Below are 21,127 nucleotides of genomic sequence, written 5' to 3' on the forward strand. Positions count from 1 at the left end.
TATAATTTACTAATTTGTTCCTTCCTTCCTAAGCAATTTTCAAGGCAACCTTTTAAACTTTCAGAGAATACAATTGGTCTCATTGCTAGGTACTTTTACAAATCTTTTCCCAAATGTCAGCTTTTAGAACAAACCTTTACCTGATGTGAGGCAGCAGTAGCATTTGATCGGCAGAGTAGATAGAAAGGGAAAAGAAAATGGAAAATTAACAAACAGTAGGTTACAATTTTCCCTGATGATACAGCAATAGGGAGGAGCTTGCCTCAGTAACAAAAGAAATAAAGGTAATAAAAGGGTAGAAGAAAAAGTAGCAGATATTTTCAAAGGGAGAAAGATTTTTGCAAAGCCGAATCCTCCCACTGAATTTTCAAGGGTGAGATGCAAAGAGCAGTAGGGCTACAAATGGACTTGAAGTCTATACCTGTAACTTTACCAGTCTTAACACTTATCCTCAATTCTCTTACAGATAGACTAAGATATATGAAACATCTTTGTACCCTCAGCCACTTCAAAGAAAGGATTTATATCAATATAAACCCCAAGGAACGTCAGTAGTTTGAATTTCCCTTTTTGTATCCAAGACTTTTAAAAAATACCGAGAAAGACTGACAATAACACTTCAGGTGGATTCAACAGATTCCTCGAAGAATCAAAAAACATTCCTCTCCTCCTCCTAATAGTGATGTTTATTAAGAACATCCATCTTGATGCAAAAGGAAAGCTAAGTCTATCATCGAGTATATATTTATGAAAGAAATAGATGACTTTGAAGAGAAACATGAAAATCTAAAGCTTTAGTGCATGTATTTCTGTGGGTAGGGCTGTAGTAGTCTACAGTACTGCTCTTTTAAGGAGAGAGAGAGATAATAAGAATTTCTAATTTAAGGCAATATTTCTCTGCAATTTCTACAGCAGTGAACAGAACTGAGACAGGGAAGACTTAAGTGGCTTTTTTCTTTAAACAAAGTATAGCACTTTGCTTCAGTTTTTGTAGAGAAACTGCTTTGGTATTTTTAGCATTCACAGGAGTGAGGGACTGAGTGCACTCTGGAGCAGGCAGAGAGCAGGAAGGCAAGGTACAAGAGTCCACATTTATCTCTGCTAATGCATTTCACACACTGCTCTGCAGTGGTCCTAATGTTCCCTCAGCAGAGATGGCAAAGCACCAAAGACCAAACTGCATGATGGTGCTGGTGTGACAGGGATCAATGCCCATGAGGGAACACGGAATGCTGTCACTTCAATTTGCTTCACAGCTTAACTCAAAATGCCTCTGTCATGATGGACAGTCTTCATTTTCCACTTGCCTCAGCGGGATGCAGTTTTAACAGGGACACTTGCAAAATCAAGAAAAACACAAGGCAAAACTTTTTGCAAAATTTCATTCCTAGTGAACAGGCTTAATAGAAGATTCAAACCCCAAGAGTTAAAAGACATGGAATTTAAAGCCTAAGTAATCTAAAATTGCCACTTTACAGCATATTTTCTCATATCCAAAACAAAACTTCTAGCCTCACTATTTCTAAAATTATCAAATTAATCTGATTTCATTCTCAGTGATTAAGATGGAATTTGGGAAGTAAAAAAGGAAGACCAGACTATCAAATGTGTAATATTTCAACGGCCATTTATACATCCAGTTTCTCCTTGCTCCCAGGAGATAACATTGGAATGGCTATGTGTAACTCAGTATCACATGTTCAATTCCAGTAGTTATACCCATCCAAAGGAGATTATCTTTGAAGGGGTCATGCAAAGATAAGATACAGGAAGTTCAGAAAGTTCCTCCTGCCTCTGCTCCCTGCACTTGTCCATATGTGGATGAAAAAGAGGCGGCCCAACTCACTAAGGTTCCTAACTCTTGCTGCAGGATACACATATCCCAAACAGAACAACTGCTGCCTCCCACATTAGGCACCAGATTGCTCACAGTGTTACACAAAACCATCAGCTTTGAGCTTCCTGTGGCTCTGTCATGTGGCAGCGGTACCTGGCTTGTGCTGTGCAGTATTTTCCCAGAGAATGAACCCGACTTCAGCTCTAAAACTTGCTAGACCAACCTGGGCTAACCTCCATGCCTGTAAAAGGTAAGAACAGTATGCTTGTGCAAAAGTGGGACAGAGGTAATTTTTGAAGTGTTTACAAGCCTATAATTCTGATCTCATTAGACAATGATAAAGAACAGGTACAGCCCCAGCATTACAACAAAACCCAGCTTTCCAAAATCCTAAAGACAGTGTAGCTCAAGCCAGCAAAACATAAATTTGCTCATGTCAATATGAGAAGAAAATCTTTGTGATGTAAAAACAGATGTCACTATGCATTTTTCATAATATGGCATTACCCACCAATCTGTATGGGTGGCTTCACTGATGATATTTCATAAGAATTCCAACTACTTTATTCTAAGTGTATCAAAGAACTGGGAACACCATAGTCTTTCTTACAAGTTTCTATTTACATGAAAACTTACTGTAACTAATCACTTAGAAAGACTAGTCAAAACAAACAAAACTACTCCATTTCATCAAATTAAAAAGCCTCAATTACAGAGAGTTTGACACTGTCTGATGTTGATCATAATTATATCTTGGCTGAGACACATAAAAAGTGAAAAGTGCAGTCGGAACATTCAGTGTGTCAAGCACAGTGAATGTGATCCCAGCTGCACAGTATTTCAATATAATTAAACCACACTTCTTACATAATGTGAGTTTAATGACAGGCAAGAGTGAAGTAACTATCAGCTTTCTGGTACCAGGAATACTAGCATCAAAAAGTTATTTTCAAGATTGTTTTAAAAGAGGAAACCAAAAATAAATTCTGATTGTTTCTCAGTGAGGAGTATCCTCTTTCATTTTAATATCATGACCTGTGTGCAAAACCCAAGAAATATTTTGTTAGTTTTTTTATTATAGTCCAAATGCAGCAGGTTTGAAAATGAGAGCTAATTCTCTTGTACAGACAGAGGTTTAACAAAACCCAAGAAAATGCTTTACCCTGTGATGTACTCACTGCACTTTCCCTGCCTTCTCTACAGTCTTCTATTTGTGGCAGTGAAATCCTGCTGAGTTTAATTAATGCACAGAATTCACTTCTTATAGTTGCAACGAGAGAAATAAGAAAATTAAAGTATATATTTGCGACAAGGGATATTAGCTACTTCGAGCTTATTAACTGAGGCACGAGTAGTACAGCCTTGATGCTGTGGGAATTATTACTGCAGCACAATTTCTGAAAAATATCTCACAGTCAAATCCAAGGTTGATTTTTGCCATAAATGCCCAGTTATTTTTGCTGATGTCTTCTCTGGAGCACAGCCTGGAAGAGCAGGGTGTGCCTAGCAGGCATGGATTCCCCTGCACCCCCAACTGGATTACCTGTCTGGAGGAATGCTGGGACTACAACTGGCAGCTATAATATGTGGCAGCCCTTTCTGAGGAACAAGAAAGCCTGCACTGTGGCATCACAGCACTTGGAGCAGTTTTACTGCCAAAGGAGCTCATCCAGTTTCTTGGGCTGTGAAGCAAGCATGGAGGTCTGGGCTGCTGCAGCTATGCTGGTAATGATATCAAATTATAGCTCATTTCAACCTGACTTTTATGAACCTACATAAACAACCAGACTCGAAAATAAGTCACCCAAACTAACAGAAAGTGTGATGACTTTAATTAATTACAGGTAAGAAAGTCAAGTTTTATCCTCACTGAGATTTTAGGATGTAAACAGAAGTCCAAATATTGCCACCAATGTAGTTGCAACCAGGCTAGCCTGGGGTCACTCACATAGGCTGCAGCCCACCTTGATTTAAGTCTTACATCTTATTTATTTTTTTCTTACCTACATCCAGCTTTAGAATGGCCAAGAAGTAAAAAATCCTAAATGTATGTAAACCAGAGATGGGATTAAGATTTTCCCCTACAAAAAGATCTAGAATGTTCCACATACAATGGCACGTATCACATCCAAAGGCATTCTATGGCAATAGAGAAAGGTATTTTTGCATGATTTTGCAAGCTACATCAATTGGATTCCCTAGGAGAGACTCTAGTCCTCCACTCTAGTACTACACTTGTAAGGAACAGTTACAGAAAGTTCTTACAGGCTTGCAAGAAGCTTATCAAATTATATTAATTCTCTAGGGTAGATCTTCTGCATAAGTGGCAGTAGAAAAGCCTGGAGCTAGAAAAGCAGTAGTACAGGGAGCAGTACTATCAATCCAGTTCACTTCTATCACTTACAGATAGGAGATTATTTTCCAGCATCTGTCAGAATGAAACTGGAAGAGAAGGACAAAGTCCAACTCCATTAACTCAGTGCCTGTTACCTGTCCACAAGTGATAACTCCTTAAATAAACAGCAGATCCCATTTTAAGCCTCTGTAGTCTAATCCATTATCAAGTTTAAAATACATACATTATTAAATGCACGTACATGTCCCTTCCCTGGTTATTCTTAAACAGAGAAGAAATCCAGATTCTGTGCTTAAAATATTCCACACATTCCTGTGAAAGAGCATAGTGAGGGGACAGAACCAACCTGTTGGTTCACAAAGGTTGAAAATTGAAACAAAGAGATCAATAATTCTCTACCTGAAAAAAAATGACGAGTTCTCAAAACACAGAACTTTACTTTTGTAAGCAGTTCAACGACAGCCTCAAGCTTTAAATTATGCCTTTAATTTCCTTCTTATAGATAATGAACACATATACAGTCAGGACATACGCTTGCACTTGCTTTAATCATGCTGGGTGCCAACTACAGATACGGAAAGAGCAATTCAGTTAATTAAATACAGGTGTCAAGGGCCATTCTTGATGCCCAAGGGCAAACTATCAGCTGGACTCCAGCTGCCACAGAAGAAAAACACACATCTCCCATAGGTCCTATGATGACATCTAGCTCTGAAAGGCTGTCTTAGATTACCTGGAACACATAAAACGGCACTTAAGCTCCGTGTTTGGCAGTTAAATCACTCAGATCGTCCCACTGACCTCCATATACCGGCTCAAGTGAGTAACTTCCAAGAATAAAAAGCTGACTCTGTATTCAAGAATGTACAACACCAGAACGATACATGATTCACCTTTAGGTGTGACACTGTAGAGTTTGGACTGCTACAAATCAATAACAGAAGCAGCAACAGAAAAGCAGCAGGTATCACCACACAGGAGATTAAAACAAAATATGACTAGCTCACTCCCAAGTTAAAGGCTTAGCTGTCATTCTGGTTTGTGCATATAAGTAGACTATTATCAGAAACATATTTCTGAAAAATTATTCACAGTGCAGCTATCTCAGTCTCTTCCACGTGTTCTCTGCCCTCAAAAAGCACACCCGAGCAATCTTTTACTTGCCAGGAATACCTGTGCTGACTCACATAACCAGTTAAAAAGTCAACAGCAAAGTGCCCATCTTAAGTGCATGGTTCTCTTCCTCTTTCAGATAAAGCAGATTTTAGGCACAACAGAACAAGAAAACAAATTTTACATCAACCCATCTCCCCAGTTCGCTAATGAGAGCCAAAGAACAACACAGCAACAAACTAATTTCTCCGTAAGATCCGTGCAAGGAACAAAGCAAAGCACTTACCGTGTCTTGGGACTTATCTTTGACATCATAGACTGTTAGTTTGATTTTAGTTTCCTCATAGATGGGGTATTCCGGTGGGAAGGTCACACCAGTCAAAAACAGTGGATCTTTTGTACCCTGTGCAACATGAGCAAACACTCAGTAAGGCAACAGCTGTGCAAGGTGTGGGATGTCACCATGGAGGCACAGAAACTCAAAAGGTGTCAGCTGCCTACAGCAGACATGGGAACAGCTCAGGCTTATTACCCAATCAAGGAGAAAAAAACAAACAACCTTAAAACTTTATCAGGAAAACTAAAAACAAACAAGCAAAACCCAAACAAAACCACAACAACTTCCTGGAAAGTTTTTTGACTGGAAAGGATATGAAGTGCTTCTGAAGCAGAGCCTAGCATGGTTTTGAACAGCTCAGCCAGTATCAGGCTCTGGAATACAACCTGTAATAACCAAATCCTTTCTTACTCCCACGACACTTTCTGAAAACACTGCAATTTAGTCTTAATTTATATGAGCTAAAGATTTAACTTGCACACACATACAAAAGAGAGCAATCTTCATTAACCCACAATAACAAGTATAGAAATGCTACAGAGACCCTTAGTATGACATTAAGGCTATTGATTTGTGGAGAGGGGATTGAAATACTCCTCTTTAGGCACTACTGCAATAAAATAACATTCTCATGCTTTGAAACATTATGATTACACCTAAAAGCTGTACACAGAAGTAATTATATCATAGCTAAAGATATACAATATGTTGTTTATAATTTCTTAATATTTAATTATACTTAATTTCCAAAGATTATGAGGTATGTGTCCTTAAATTTTCATTAAGTTAAAAAAAAAAAAAAAAAAAAAAAAAAAAAAAAAAAAGATTGTGAATGACCAAGGTAATTTATCTTATGGATTAACTTTCCATGCCTCTGCCTTCCCCTCCATCAAAGCTTGACTACAAAGCCAAGAACCTTGACAAAACAAATTCAGGAATTTATTGAGGTTTAGGACATTGCATTAGGAAATGCATCAACTTCTACTAAAATTATATATATAGTTATCTATTCATCTTCTGGATGACATCATTCCAGACAGTCTGCAATGAAACATCCTGATCAGATACAAGATATTTGAATTAAGCAGTTTCAGGATAGTTGAGGGCTGAAACCATAATAATTTAATTAGTAGCTGGTTGAAAGTAATGACACAAAGAGCTCATTAAATATTCTCATTGTATTTAACAGTTAAAACAGGCCTCTGGCAGAATCATGTGTGTGTTTACCATGAGACTTCCCTGCTCTTAATGAATCTCTCCAGTGAGTTAAGCAAGTTACACCTACATTGCTCACCCTTCATTTTCTCTGAACCATTTTTTCTGTTTCTGACACCAATGCTTACAGGGCAAAGTGAGGAATAACGAGGCAGCCTCATACAACTTTTGTTGTAATGTATGATGCAAGTCACTAATTATTTTATATTAGGTCATAGACATTACGTACACAGATTCTTTTCCAAAATTATAGATGTAGGGGTAATATTTTTCAAGTTGCAAAAGCATTGACTCTAATGGAAAAAAACAGAATAAAAAACAAATAGGAAAACAGACCACATAATACACCTATGTTTTTCTGCAATTTAAAAGTACTTTCCAAACTCGCTATACTCTCAATTCAGTTTTATTTTGCATTGCCTTGTCCTTTCAAGAGAGCAACTATTCCCTGCTTCATTCTAAGCTTATGTCTGGAGAATTGGTATATTTTCCATGCTTCTAATTGGAACAACAGAGCTTTCATGAAAAGCCAAGTTAATTTCTGTTTATCCTGGTTAAATGCCAAGAACTACAGCACACTTAGGTATGCCTTACTAACTGCCAGAGCGTGCTTGTCTTACCTAAGACTGTGCACTAACTTGTTTTATCCCCAACTCACTTTCTAAGGAAGAAATGAGCAATCAATTAATCAACATGTTAATTGAATAAGAAAGACTCTCACCTCCACGATTTCAGTGCTTGAATACCGCGTCAAAATGTGCTCTGCTGGATGCACCACTGAGACTTGGATAAACGTATTCAGCTTCCGATCACGGGTAGCAGCCACTAGATCCTTGCATGCTGGAGACAGTGCAAAATAAAAATAAAATACTCAAAAGCAAACTCCAGGAAAGCGCTGTCACAGGCACAGGACAAAGCAGACCATGCTTTGGCTCCAGATTAAATCTCCGGAGACAAGTTGATTTAACAGAGGAAGTCCCTTGGAAGTAACTACAGAAATAGGAAGTCACATGCCGCAGAACCGAGCTGAGATCCCGTTTCCACTAAAAATACTCACAGCTTCTGCAAAGCTCCCTGCCAGAGGCTCATCAGCCCAGTCCACGGGCGGGCGTGCGCATAGGCGCACTCTTACACGCGCTGCAGTAGTAGTTCATTTTACATACCTACTCATTTCAATTGCCCACAAAACCTCTCTCAGCAGCCTTGTTGGATCCTCTCCTGTCTGAAAATCTCAGTTACACAACCACTTCGAACACGTTCTAAAGCAGCTAATTGCTATCAGCAGTTAAGTTGGTTTATATTTTTGTTACTACTTTTGAACTTAGCAGAACTAGTTGTCAGGTATAAATCTACTTATCTAAAAGCAGACAGCAAAATAACCAATTATTTTGTCAGGGACTGGAATATAAATAAGAATTGCATTCTGCCAATAGAGCATCATTATTAAAACTCATTCTACCTAACAAAGAAATTCAGTTCTGGTTGAATAATTCATTTTTATCCTGGGCTCAGAGTCCTGCAGGTGACTGAGATGATTCTTTAGACTAATACACCTTATGCCTTCAAAATGAAAGGGTGAAAGCACTGAAGAAAAAGGAGGAGGAAATAAATAAACGCACCATTAGCTGCTCCACAGAAGGGACACAGATTAATGGGGCATACACTGGCTCAAGAGCAAAAACTGTTCACCTTTTATTCTTCCCTAAGGAATATAGAGCGGTGAACACGCTGGTGGGATCTACCCAGTGCTTTCTGCGGGGTAATAGACTACCCTGGGATCTCAGAAGCCTGAGGCAAGCAAAGAAAAGCCTGTCAGAGAGGGTAATTGTCAAGGAAGAGCTGAGGGTATTTTCTATGAGCCACTGCCTACCAGGGGCTTCCTCAAGTGCAGCTGACCTTTAACTTTTCAAAAGGTGAGTCAGATTATCCTCACAGCAAGCAAACTTGGTTTGATGAGAAGCCAATGCTAGAAAAGCTCTGATAAATACAAAAGGCCAACTCAGCTTGTTTTATACCTTTTTTTCCTTTGGGCTTGAACCTACTGCTGGAGTAAATAAAAGGAAAACCAGCTGAAGCTTTTTTACCACTCTTTTATTACAGTTAAAAGAGACAGGGAGACAATTAAATCTAACCTTCATAGATTAAAGTTTTTGCTTTAGTCCAAATTACCAATGAAATCTCCTGGTACATAGTTTCAAACTGACCCCATTATAATTTGGTGGAAAAAGTGGGATAAGCATAAAAGTTTGTGGATGATGAAGTCTTTACAGAACAGCTGAGGTAACAGCACCAGGCTCAAAGAGGGAGTTGCCAGCAAGTCTTTGCTGCTAAGATTCACTGCATTATTAAAATGACTGAATATTAGCACTACTTGACATCGCCTAAAAAATTACAGTAGATTTATTGGAAAGCAGTTGCCAACGCACAAAAAGTAGGCAGACGCCTTTTTGACACTATTTGACTTTGTCCTCTCTAAAGATGATCACAGAAGTAGTAACAGATCACTGAGACTTGCAAATATAGCCAGCTCCCCACACAAAACCTGATCTCATGCCTCCATACAGACCTTAAATAATGCTCTCTATAATCACATAGAAAACAACAGAACACAAAAGAGAGGAAAAAAAAGACACAGACACTCAGGAAAAATAAAATTATTTTTAAACACTAAACACTACCAGTGACTCTTGCAGGAACTCTACAGCTGAACTCTTGCAAAAGGTACTAGTGCATAATGAATGGAGGTAAAACCCTCACAAATAATAGTTTGATCTAGCTGTGGCTTGTCTCAAATACATTATCTAGATGTGACTAAATCTTTTAGCTGCCACGAGCACAGGCTTTTATCCTATTGAGAAACCTTTAACAATAGGAAGAAGATTTGCACTGAAGTGGTCACCACCTTGGTGCTATCTGAACATAGGAGAAAATTCATTTTTGTGACAGTACTGCAATCCAGTCATTAGACCATTTTTCCTGTAAAAAGGTGACTTAGCAGCATGATCTTGAATTTCATTGGATAGAGCTGACAGGAAAATAACTCATCTGCATATCTCCAGTAGAGAAGATCAGCAAAAAGCATCAGAACTCTTTGGGAGCCTCTGGTGCAGAAGGATAAATGAAATTAAATGAAACCTGAATCTACTTTGATGACAGTGTTATTTATCTCTATTGTGACACTGGACTACTGCTGTTCACAACTCGCCTTTCAGCCAGAGAGGATAGTCAATCAAGTTGCCCCTGGTAAAGAACACAGAAGTTGTCAGTTTGAGACATGGTGGATCATTTCCCTTCAAAACAGCCCAAATGAAAAGTATAACAAAACAAAAGGTCTACTTTTCAGCTGATGCCAAAGAATAAAAGCTTGTTATATCCTGTTCTCAGGCTGGCAAGCTTCACAGCCCCGTGCTGCATTATTGCCCTTTGAGTGATTTTACTAGCAGTGTCTCCAAAAACCTTAGATCTTCAAAGAATCAAATTGGACAAAGTGAAACATTACACAGTTAGGAAAACAGAAGACCAGCTACATGTTATAGACTTAAACATGTGTGTTAGGTATTATTAGCACACCACTCAAACAGAACCTGATGAAAACACAGGCATGAAAGGCATTCTGAGGCTGTTTCCTGAACTGCAAATGTTGTAACACTGCGAGCGCAGGGAACATCAGCACACTTCCCACCACAGCCAAGCAGACCACGGGTCATGTTACTTCTCAATACTTCACTACGTCTGAATCGATTCTGGAAAAATTCACCCACAAAACTCAGCGAAACCAAGTGCCAGCTTGTACTTACATGCCAAAAGTATATGAATCTACTCATTGTGACTGTTGACTCAGTGTTTTAAAGCCTGAGTCATCCATTCCCCCGGTGACCCCACCTCTGCTGGGCCTATCAGTGTACAATGAATGTTTAAGGAAGAACTGCATTAGGGATAATTCATGCTTTAATATCAATAAAGAAGAAAGTTAAGATGGCAGGAAGAAACGAATCTTCTGATATTTCACTGTTCTCTGTGGTGCACTGACATGACGGCTGTGCTCTTTGTCCTTCTGTGTGTGCAAAGAAATAAGAAATGAAAGACTGGTTACTGTTTCCTCATGAGACCTTCGAGGATTCTTTGAAAATGTTACTTCTATATGGGAAGAGAGCACAGAAAGAAAAACTAAAAAACCCAATTACTATATAACAAGTAAGGAGAAAAGAAAGAAAACAAGCAAAACCCAAAATAGAAATGACCTGGAAATTCATCATCTACCTTCCCTGAAACTCTAACATTTCTGACCAGACACTCACTACTCTCTGCTCCCAGCACAAAGCCCACTGGAGCCAAAAAAAAATTAGTCTGGCAGAGAAACAGGGAGATGCAACGTCTCCCAGAAATGGAAAATATCCAGCAGCTAGAACAAGCATGGGCAGTGGGAATGAAAGACATCCCCAGCTCAGAGTTGTTTGGGAAATGAGCCAAAGAGGAGACCAAAAATTGTGAAATGGCATTGAAACCGAACAGTTTATTTTTACTGGTGAGGTAAAACACAGTACATTGGTGAATGTCTTCTCAGAGTGTGGATTCACACAATGCATGTACTAGCCCATATGACAGTGTGAAGGTAGCTCATTCTTTAACCTATGACAGAAACACTGTTTCCCACAGCTTCATTCCTTCCCATGTTCCCAATCAAAACAGATTCCAGGGGGCTGGCTAGGAACAGGAATTAACATAGTTGTCTCCAGGGCATGCTATTTTGTATGCTGTCAAAACAACAGAAAATTAGTAGTATCTGAAGACAAGGGGCATGGGAAAAGCCTGGCTCTCACACACACATATATGTGAAGGGAATGTTCAAGTTTTTATTCATTCCACTGACAACTCAGCAACATTATTATCCCAAAGCAACTTAGTTTATAAATAATAATGTACAGTCTGTCTTGATAAACTAAGTAAGGTGCAGTTATTCTTAGTGGACCAAAAGGACATGTTAAAGAAGAAAATGCCACACTGTGCTACAAGCAGAACACTGAAGAGCACACAGTTTGTTTCCCTCTATCATGGGGGCATGTTGGGGGCAGTAGGCAAGAGCCAGAGGAGGAAATGCACATCAGCACTGTTCCTGCCTCCACTGAAAAGGAATACCTTCAGTCAGGCACATGCAAAAGTTTAGGAATAATCCAGTTTTGGAACACACAGGAAAGCTTTGGCCATTCTGAATTAAGAGTGCAAACACAACTACAAGAGGGCTGCGAACTGAACGGCAATATGTCCTCTGTTTGGCAAAACATGCCTGAAAGCAAACTAAATGAACATTTGAGGATGGGCATTAGCACAGAATGGTGTTAATGAGCATGCCTACTAGTGCTCTGTAATAAACCTCATTAATTGGTTTATCATAAATACTACTAACTGGTTGTCCCATTCCTGTGCCAGCTGGAATGGTTCAGTTTGCTGATGGGGGCAGAAAGAACAGAGAAGTTGCTCACACAAGTTGCTATGTGGACTCCCAGAACAATTGACCATGCAACACTAAATGTCAAAGGATGTGGCCACAAAAATTATAATGGCCACGTTATCACAAGATGAGGGAACAGTTACATGGCCATGCAACAGGTATGCATTAGGAGGGACATTCTTTCATTGCAGTGACTCAGAGGAACTCCATAACGAAAAGAAAATCTGTGCAATAGAAGACTACGTTTGGAGCACATATACAAGCAAGTAAAGATCCACTGATTTTTACCTACAAAGACGTTCAAGATCACCGTTCCTGCCTCTGGGGATGAGAGGCTTCTATAAAAATAATTTATCTCTTCTCTAGAACATACGGCTTGTTGCTAAAGTAACCTAGTTATATTTTCAAGGAAATGTACATACATAAAACAATTAGTATCCTTCAGGGATGTCTGTAATGAACAACAGGAAAAAAAATTCCACCAACAATCCAAGGAGAAAGACAACAGGAAAGTCTTACCAAACGAAGCATAAAAAATTATCTCTATGGCATCTCTACAAGTACAGTTTTAAGGGAATAAATCCCCACAAACACCAAACAATATTAACAGTACTATCTGTAAATAAAATATCAGCATGCTGTCCAGAAAAACAGCAATCATTACCTGCGGAAATTCCAGCCATTACCCACTTAATTTGCAGCTAAAAGAACATGATTATTTATGAGTCATTGAAATAAGATACAGATGAATGCTGCTGGGGGGCAATGCTGCATGCTGATGGAGAGTAGGGATAAGTGATCATGCCCACAAGTTGCCAGCTGCACTCACCACCTTATCTGCCGATGAAGCGATTAACCTGGTTAGAACTGGGACCATGAAAATCAGAAGTGATCTATTTCAGAGTAAGGCCTGTGTGAGTGTAGCTGCAAATAGGCTTTGATCCCAGCTGAGGTGGTGGAGTGACTGCCAGAGTGGATGGTCAGACAGGCAAGTTTCCTTAGCAATGCAAAGGCTTGATCTGCAACTTTTCATTGCCATAGCCAGCATTTCCTGAGCAGGGGTTTCAATCCTCCTGATGTGCTGGAATAGGTCTATTTCCCCTTACAGCTTTGCTATTTAGCTGGACAACCCCAGATACTTAGGGGTTTAAGTATGATAGATTGCAAGAGGCTCAGGAACCAGGCTGACTGGATCAACACAGCACACAGGCACCGTAGCTGCACTGCAGGAGCAAATGCATGGTTACACGTGTTAAGTATCCATCCAGTGCTATTTACATTTGTTGTGCATTGATCCGCTGCTAAGGTCAGACAATCTGCTTCAGTACACCCACAATCCTGCTCCAGCTTCATTTACAGCTGTGGAGGACTGAATTCCATCATCTTCCTGCTCCAGACTTCAGCTACACAACAGCAACAAGAAGAGACCTTCCAGCTTGGATTAGAAAAGCCCCTTAATTAACAAAACAAACTGCTTTTGATCAAGATTTTTGAACTTTAATTTTTGAAAACGTGTATTTCTGTGTATCTCTTCCAAGTAATTACAAAAAAAATACCATTTTTCCAAAAAAAGACGGCATTTCCTTATTGAGAACCCTGTGACTCTAACAGCACAGAAAATTTCCTTGGAGATGCTGCAGCAGACTTGTGACAGCAAAGCAGATCTCTCGCTGTTTGCTTTAGATAATCTATTATCCTCTTTCCTTCTGTTCAAAACTATCCCACTCACAACAACACATCCTAATGACATTTAGGCTCTGATCTTCAGTATTCTAGTGAGAGAAATGAAGAAAGAAGGGGGGCAGGGGAGGAAAAGGCATAAAGCCTTACAAAAACTTGCTGTTCATTACTATGGTCCAAAATATATTCATATCAAAATCAATTTTGATACAGCTATTCAAAGCCTGCAATTTATCAATTTATTTTGGTGTTGTTGCTATTTCAGAATACCACAAAAGGGTTTAAATCTTCATGGAAACAGAGCTAAATACCATTTCCTCCTTCACCTTTTCCTGATATTGTCATATCAAGTATCTAATGAAGAAGTAATCTCGCTGTAATTTCTCTCACAGATTTCTCACTATCCAAAAAAATAGAGCAGTTACAAATTAAAGTAGCAGATGAAGAATCAGAAGATCAGCAAATGGTAAGCAGAGTTCCATTTTTTTGAACCATGACCTTCTTTATACCATAAGCTCACAGAAAACTATTAGAACCTATAACAATTTCTTTCTGATTTTATAAAAATATAATCTGCTGGTTCCTAACATTTTCCATCTCCTTGGAAATAAAAAAAAAAAAAATGTAAAAAATACATCAATACCACAAGGAGAAGAAAAGAAAGTGCCAAGCCTCAAAGTTTTCAGTCCGCCACATCTGTTTTTATTACAGCAGCACACATTGCTTCCTTTGACACGAGCATTTATTCACTGCTATCCCAGTTGTCAAGTGCAGCATTACATGGGTTTGATCCTCAGTGTGAAGTATTACTTTACAACACTGTGGAGACAGGGTTTTTCTCTAACATGTAAAGAAAATTCAGCTGTTGCTTAGCCTGACTCCAAATCCATGTCACCGTATGCGTCTTCACAAGATACTTTCAGGCTTGGCAAGGAAAGAAGCTCCCCTCTCAAAACAAAGGAGGGCAGTCAAACAACAGAGACCAGCAACTGCAGCAGACAAGAAGGTTCACGAAGAGCCCTAAACAACCTGAAATGTTTTAGGGTGCTTCTTTGCTGCACAACAGCTGCTCTGAGCAGCTGTAAGGGAGCTACTCTGGCTCCTGGGTAGAAGTCCAGCTCTCAGGAGGAAGTGAGCCCCCTGTAGCCTGGACAAGCCACCCAAGCCATCTGATTTTAGCACTGATATAAGCACACCTAAGAAACACTGCAGGTTTACAGGCTGCATTAAGGATTTTGTGTAAAATTCTCTAGAACCAGCTCCATAATTAATTATAAGCTAATTGATGTGTGGCCACAGCCCTGATGCCCATGAGACTCTGCTGGTGAATAAAATTATTAATTCCTTCTTGAAATAAAAAAGTTATGTAGTAAAGATAATCAAATGAAGATGCCAGGGCAAGATGCAGTAGGGAGCAATATTAACAACAGTAACTCACAAAAGCAAAGACAGACAATAATAAAAGCAAACTATAGGTCTACTGCCTTGCTAAATAGCCTTAAGATTCATCTGTGTGAGAAGAGCTGTGGTCCTTCCTTTTATTGCCAAGGAAGGGGACAAGGAAGTGATGTAGTTTCAACCTCAAAGATTAAAAAAAACCCACCCCAAAATAAAATAATTTACAAACCCGACTAAAACCACCTTCTTAACATACCCTAAGGGAAGGGAGCAGGAATGTTTGAGCCTTGTAGTACTCTCCATGTGCTCAAAAGAGGCAAAACGTGGCCTTGAAAAAAAAAATAGGCAGCATATGATTTATCTGTATGTTTGTAATTCTTTTTTTTTTTTATTTTAACCCCCTACTCTCTGCTGGGTAGATGTCAGTCTGATTCACGACTGGTTCTCATTACACAGGTCTGATGTTGAAAATGACCAGTGAGACAGCCGAAAAAGATGGTCCTCCACAGAAAACACAATGCAAAGCACTGACTAATCCCTCCAATATGCCAGAGGTGACCTTTGAGCAAAACAAAACCCACATTTCTCAAAGGAAAACAGACTAAAATGTACTTCAAAGACAAGGCAAAGAAGAGCAAGATACACTTTTCATCAAAGGAGAAAATAGATTTCTGCAATCCAGAACAATCACTTCTAGCTCAGTAATGATGAAATTTCCTGGTAAGGAAATGCTTGAAAAATGTTAAATAATCGGCTGTGATAAATAATCTATTAATAATTCAAGCAGTAGTTAAAAGGAGAAGATGTTTTAACATAAGTAAGGCTTGTTTGAAAAGGTGGCATTTCTGGACTAATACCAAAATTAAAGGTCCAAATAAGAGACAATGATTAACTCCTCAGAGGATTTTGAAGCAGTCATTCTGACCAATAATTTACAAATGCTTTAATAGCATAGGACCTGCACAAGAGAGCAAAGTAGAACTCCTTCACAAGGAATTTTAGAAAACATATATTTGTATCTTTTTTCAGATAAATGACAGTCCAGAAATAATAAAACCTCACAGGTCAAGGGTCATGTCAGAGGAAGAGCTTGAAGGAATCCATCTCCCATGAGCATCCTGCATTTGTTTACTTGAGAATTCTGAAGGAATAACCTTTACTCCTAAACCTCCCAAAAAAATGTACCTCAGCCATGAGAACTCTGGTAGTACAGACAAACAGCCTCCTAAAAAGTACAGGGTAAAAACACCATAGTGACTGTAGCTGTTGGGATTGCCTGGATGTTATGTTAAAGTATCACTTTTAAAGCAGCACATACATTTGTATTTCTAGTTTCTTCAAATATCAACACCAAGCTCATTTCCCCTCCAAGACACTGGCTCATAATTACTAATCTAAATTTTCAACTCTGCAGTGCATATTTTGAACAGGATTTAAAAGGGGAAACATTAATGATTTCTACAAAGAAGGATGACCCAATCCAGAAAATTTGGTCCAGAAGTTTCTTCAAAGTAGAACAATATCTTCGAAAATGCCTTGATTTTGGTATGTTGACACACATAAAGACATAGCTGATTTCTTCACAGAGATACAATTTAAAATTATTTCCATTCACTTGTATACATAAATAGTAGTGCAGGATTAAAAGGAAAAAAAAAAAAAAGAAAAAAACAAAAAAAAAAAAAAAGAGAGAGAAAAAACTCTTATTTGTCGCTGTAGAGACACCTCCCAGCAGATTTGAGATCTAAATCCTGAATTACCTAGGTATTGCAGCTCTTCATCTTAAGGTAGAAAACAGTGCTAGCCCACTTCAGTTTTTAAAGCAGCTCATTCACAATCGTACAGAAAACAATCCCCAGCTTCTCAAGTGTGAAGAATTCTCATCTTCAAGGAATGCTAAGACCAAATTCTTCTTAACCCATCATAATGAAATTCTACACTCCTTCAGCCTCTCAGAAATCAATCTTAAAAGCAACAGAATTCCTGATTGAAGCTTTAGCTTGTTTTGAACATTGGAGCAAGATAGAAGTAAATTTTAAAAATGCTTCTTTATTACATACCAGTTTCATATTCCACATAACAGGCAAAAAACACTCATTATGGTTGGTAATAATATTTCAAGTGTCCATAAATGGACTAGAAAATTTACTGGCCACAGGGAGTAAGGGTAAAACAATGAAGAACAGCATTCTTAAGCATTTTGTTTGTTTTCAGTAAAGCACCTCAGGTCAGACTACTAGCCATGCTGCATCTAGTGTTGCGTGGGATTTTGTGCTGCTGCATCTAGGAGAATTCCAGTTTTCCCAGGGCCTGCAGGAGAACCTGATTTTTGAGTCAAATCTCACCGCAGGACATACATTTCACAATTTCCAAAAATAAGTACATCTACAATGTGCTCAAAAGGCAAGCATGACTTTGGTCTTCTATTAATTCCATGTTTCTCTATTTATGTAACTTCTGTTCCCACATATAAGGATCAAAAACAAGTCCATTGGGAAATGTTTTATAACATGAAAGTATTACTGCAATTATTTCTACAGGCATATTCAGAGATGTATTTAACAACTGCCACTTGAAACATAAATGTTCAGCTAACGCAGCAAAGTGCCATTAGAGTCAAAAAGTCAAGAGCTATCCTGCTTTGAGTTATTAAAAATGTTTTCAGTTAGTATATTATTGGCCTAACAACAGAGTTGCTCCATTTCTATTTAGTCATTACCATTCTGCACAACAGGCACCAACTCTGTGACTACTATGACCTGTAAATCATTTGCCTACTTTTTGTCTTCCAAATAATCTTGATCCTTGTGGAATTACGATGCGACTTGACCTCCACAGAGAAAGATGCACAAGGAAAGAGATGGAAAGAATTCTCCAGGCAATTTTTCACGAAATGTTCTACAGTCTGGGCTAAAGGTTAGAAAAGACCGACTACAAAAAGTGACAGCAAAAAAGCTGAAAGTAAACTCTGAACAAGCCAGAGATATCCACGAGTGGGTTTTAAACAGAATAATCTGAGCCTCCACACACCTGCTACCTGGCTTTGGAGCTATTTGAAGTCCCCAGGTATTTCAGCTTTGACCTGCAAGAGGTCCCTACACACCTGCAGGTTGGCTCCAGGGCACATCCCGACTGTCTCAGCCCTGACAACACGGAGCAGCTCCATGCACACCTCTGGCCCCGTCAGGATGTGAAAAGCACACACCTCTCCTGACAGGCTGGGGCTGGCAGGCAGTGGCAGGGCACAGCTGCTCCTGCACCTTCTGCAGAAACATCACTGCTGATTTCCTTCACTACGCACCCGCCGGGGCGGCTGAAGGAGAAATGGGGCCAGCGCCTCTCTGGATTCAACAGAGCACTGGACCAGAAAGAGGTCACACACCAAGCAGACCCATAGCTTCAGCATTCTGGAACCTCCAGCATAACAGCTGCAAAACAACCACACTAGAGAGAGGAATACTTGAGGGTCTGCTTGTATCTACTCAAAGCTTTCTCACCTTGATTGCAAAATAAGGAAGACTTTCCTGGCAGCAGGCACAGAGGGCATAGAAGATCATTGTAATTTGATACTTTACAAATATATTTTTTTACATTCCAGTACCACTGAACTCAGGTAGCTGTCCATCATCACTCCAGGACTGAGGTCCACCCAACTGGAAAAAGGGCATTAATCACTTAACAGTGACCCTCAGCTCACTTTGTCTTTGACCCAAATTCTTTTCTTCACAGAGAAAAGGCTAAGAGTTTCAACTCAGGGTAAAAGTCCATTTCGATTTTATTCCTGGGCAACATCACTAATGTAAATACATGCTTAGTAAACGTGTTTTACTTCAAGCTTTCATTTTGACAACATTCCCATGAATAACTCTTCCTTGAGAAAATACACAGAAAAAAAGAATAAACATAATTTTGCACATATACTAAGACCAAATTCTTCCTAACCCATCATAATGAAATTCTACACTCCTTCAGCCTCTCAGAAATCAATCTTAAAAGCAACAGAATTCCTGATTGAAGCTTTAGGAATTCCAAATTCATAAAAATGAGCACCAGTAACACATTATCCAGGCCAAGAACATCCACAAAACTAATTTCAGAATAGCTGACCCTACCCAGTCCTGACTCTCTTTGCCTCAAAAAGTAAGGCAATTCAGGCTGCTCCTAAATTCTTCATGGTGTCCTCAGTGTGCTCCACATTATGGTTTAATTATGATGCAAGGGTGGAAGTTCCCTAGAACAGCTTCAGTCCACATAGATAGCAATAATTTTAAATAGTCTAATTTCAACATAACTGTAAGTGATTATTTAGAGCTCCTGAAGATTTTTTTAGATCACAAGCAAGGTATCAACAACAGTAAGCAACAACGGATACCTTACTGTCCATATACAGTACAGAATGCTGGAGGATCCATGTCAAACCAACCACTACCAGCTCTAAGAAGCCTCCCAACTCTTTCTGGAAAGTTACACGACAAATCCCTGGCACAGAGATGTTGGAATTACCCTTAAGCTTAAGTCCAACACCCCTGCCCAAGCAGGATCAACCACAGCAGGCTGCATCTGCTTGGGTGTTCACAACACCCAAGGACAGAGACTTCACAACCTCCTGAGGTCATTTGTGCCAGTGCTTGACCATCCTCACAGTAAAAAAAAAGAAAAAAACAATCCCAACTATCCCTGTCCAGTAATCCAAAATAAAATTTATTTCTCGTTCCCGCCTAGAAAAAATCCCAGGACTGCAAGGGCCATTAGGCAGCAGCAGAGAAAACTAAGATGTCAGGCACTGAAGCACAGAACCAGGGATACTAAAAATGGCTCTTCAGCAAACTCAGTGGTACACACAATTTCTTTTTTAAGTAGATACAAAGTCTAAAATTTTAATGCTACCACACTTTGCAGTTTGATGGGAAAGAAAAAAAAGGCACTGTTTCTAGAAGAAAGAGTGTAGTTTAAAGGATTTATGAAGCTGTGGAAGCAACATCTATTGCTGAAAATATTGTGCAGATACTGTACACCCTTTAAGCTGCCCTGACAACAGCATAGTTAAGGAGCTAAGAAAAAAAATACCTATTGCATTCTGAATAGTTAAAATGTCATCTTCCTGGGAGGCAGGAAAAGATTGGAAGAAGGCAGCAGGGCCAGGACTGCCATCCAAATCTCAGCTGTAGGTAAGCAAGTCTTATAGAGCTTTCTATAGCAAGAAAGGGATAATTCATCCTTACTTGGCTTGCTGCTCTCTGTCTACAAATACCTGGCAACAGAAAACATTCTCAGTAAGGATCTAAAGAGTCCTCTTCATTCAGACAAGTTTCCTGGACCCACAGAGAAATCAGTCATAGGTTTATTTTGCACCAGCCAAGCACGAAGCCATTCACCCAGGGGGTGTCCCTGTGGATGTGCGGTGATACAATGGGACAGCGTGCTTACGGCCACTCTCACTGGGAAGATGCTGCCCAGAAAATCTCCTTCCACAGCAGAAAACCGCCAGCTAGGCCACAGTTCTCCCCTTCCCAGCTCAGCCACTGAACTGCCACACCTTCTCCCACTCCAACATCCTAAAGCCTGAAGGGGTAAAGGATGGGCACACATTCGTGCGTGCGCAAACAGCCCCCCGCAAGCCAAATCTCCTGCCAAGATCTACCACACCTACATGGGAGCCATCCCAGGGAACCTGAAGAGCCTCTTCTGGGAAAATCAGGTTCAAATACTGAACTGGAAAGAGCACACAGACTGGCAAGACAA

At 39.5% G+C, this 21,127-nt stretch overlaps 1 protein-coding gene across 9 annotated transcripts in view; it reads right to left on the reverse strand.

The window, feature by feature from the left end:
• The window catches only part of INPP4B (inositol polyphosphate-4-phosphatase type II B), a 294,594-nt gene that overhangs the window by 153,445 nt on the left and 120,022 nt on the right, over positions 1–21,127 (reverse strand). For all 9 annotated transcript variants that reach the window (XM_066317988.1, XM_066317992.1, XM_066317991.1 and 6 more), the window contains 2 exons: positions 7,580–7,698; positions 5,593–5,709 (listed from right to left, as the gene is read on the reverse strand). In XM_066317988.1, the coding sequence (XP_066174085.1) occupies positions 5,593–5,709; positions 7,580–7,698 (236 nt within the window). The remainder of the gene's footprint in view (positions 1–5,592; positions 5,710–7,579; positions 7,699–21,127) is intronic.

Source organism: Sylvia atricapilla, chromosome 4 (genome assembly GCF_009819655.1).
Source record: "Sylvia atricapilla isolate bSylAtr1 chromosome 4, bSylAtr1.pri, whole genome shotgun sequence".
Classification (NCBI taxonomy): domain Eukaryota; kingdom Metazoa; phylum Chordata; class Aves; order Passeriformes; family Sylviidae; genus Sylvia; species Sylvia atricapilla.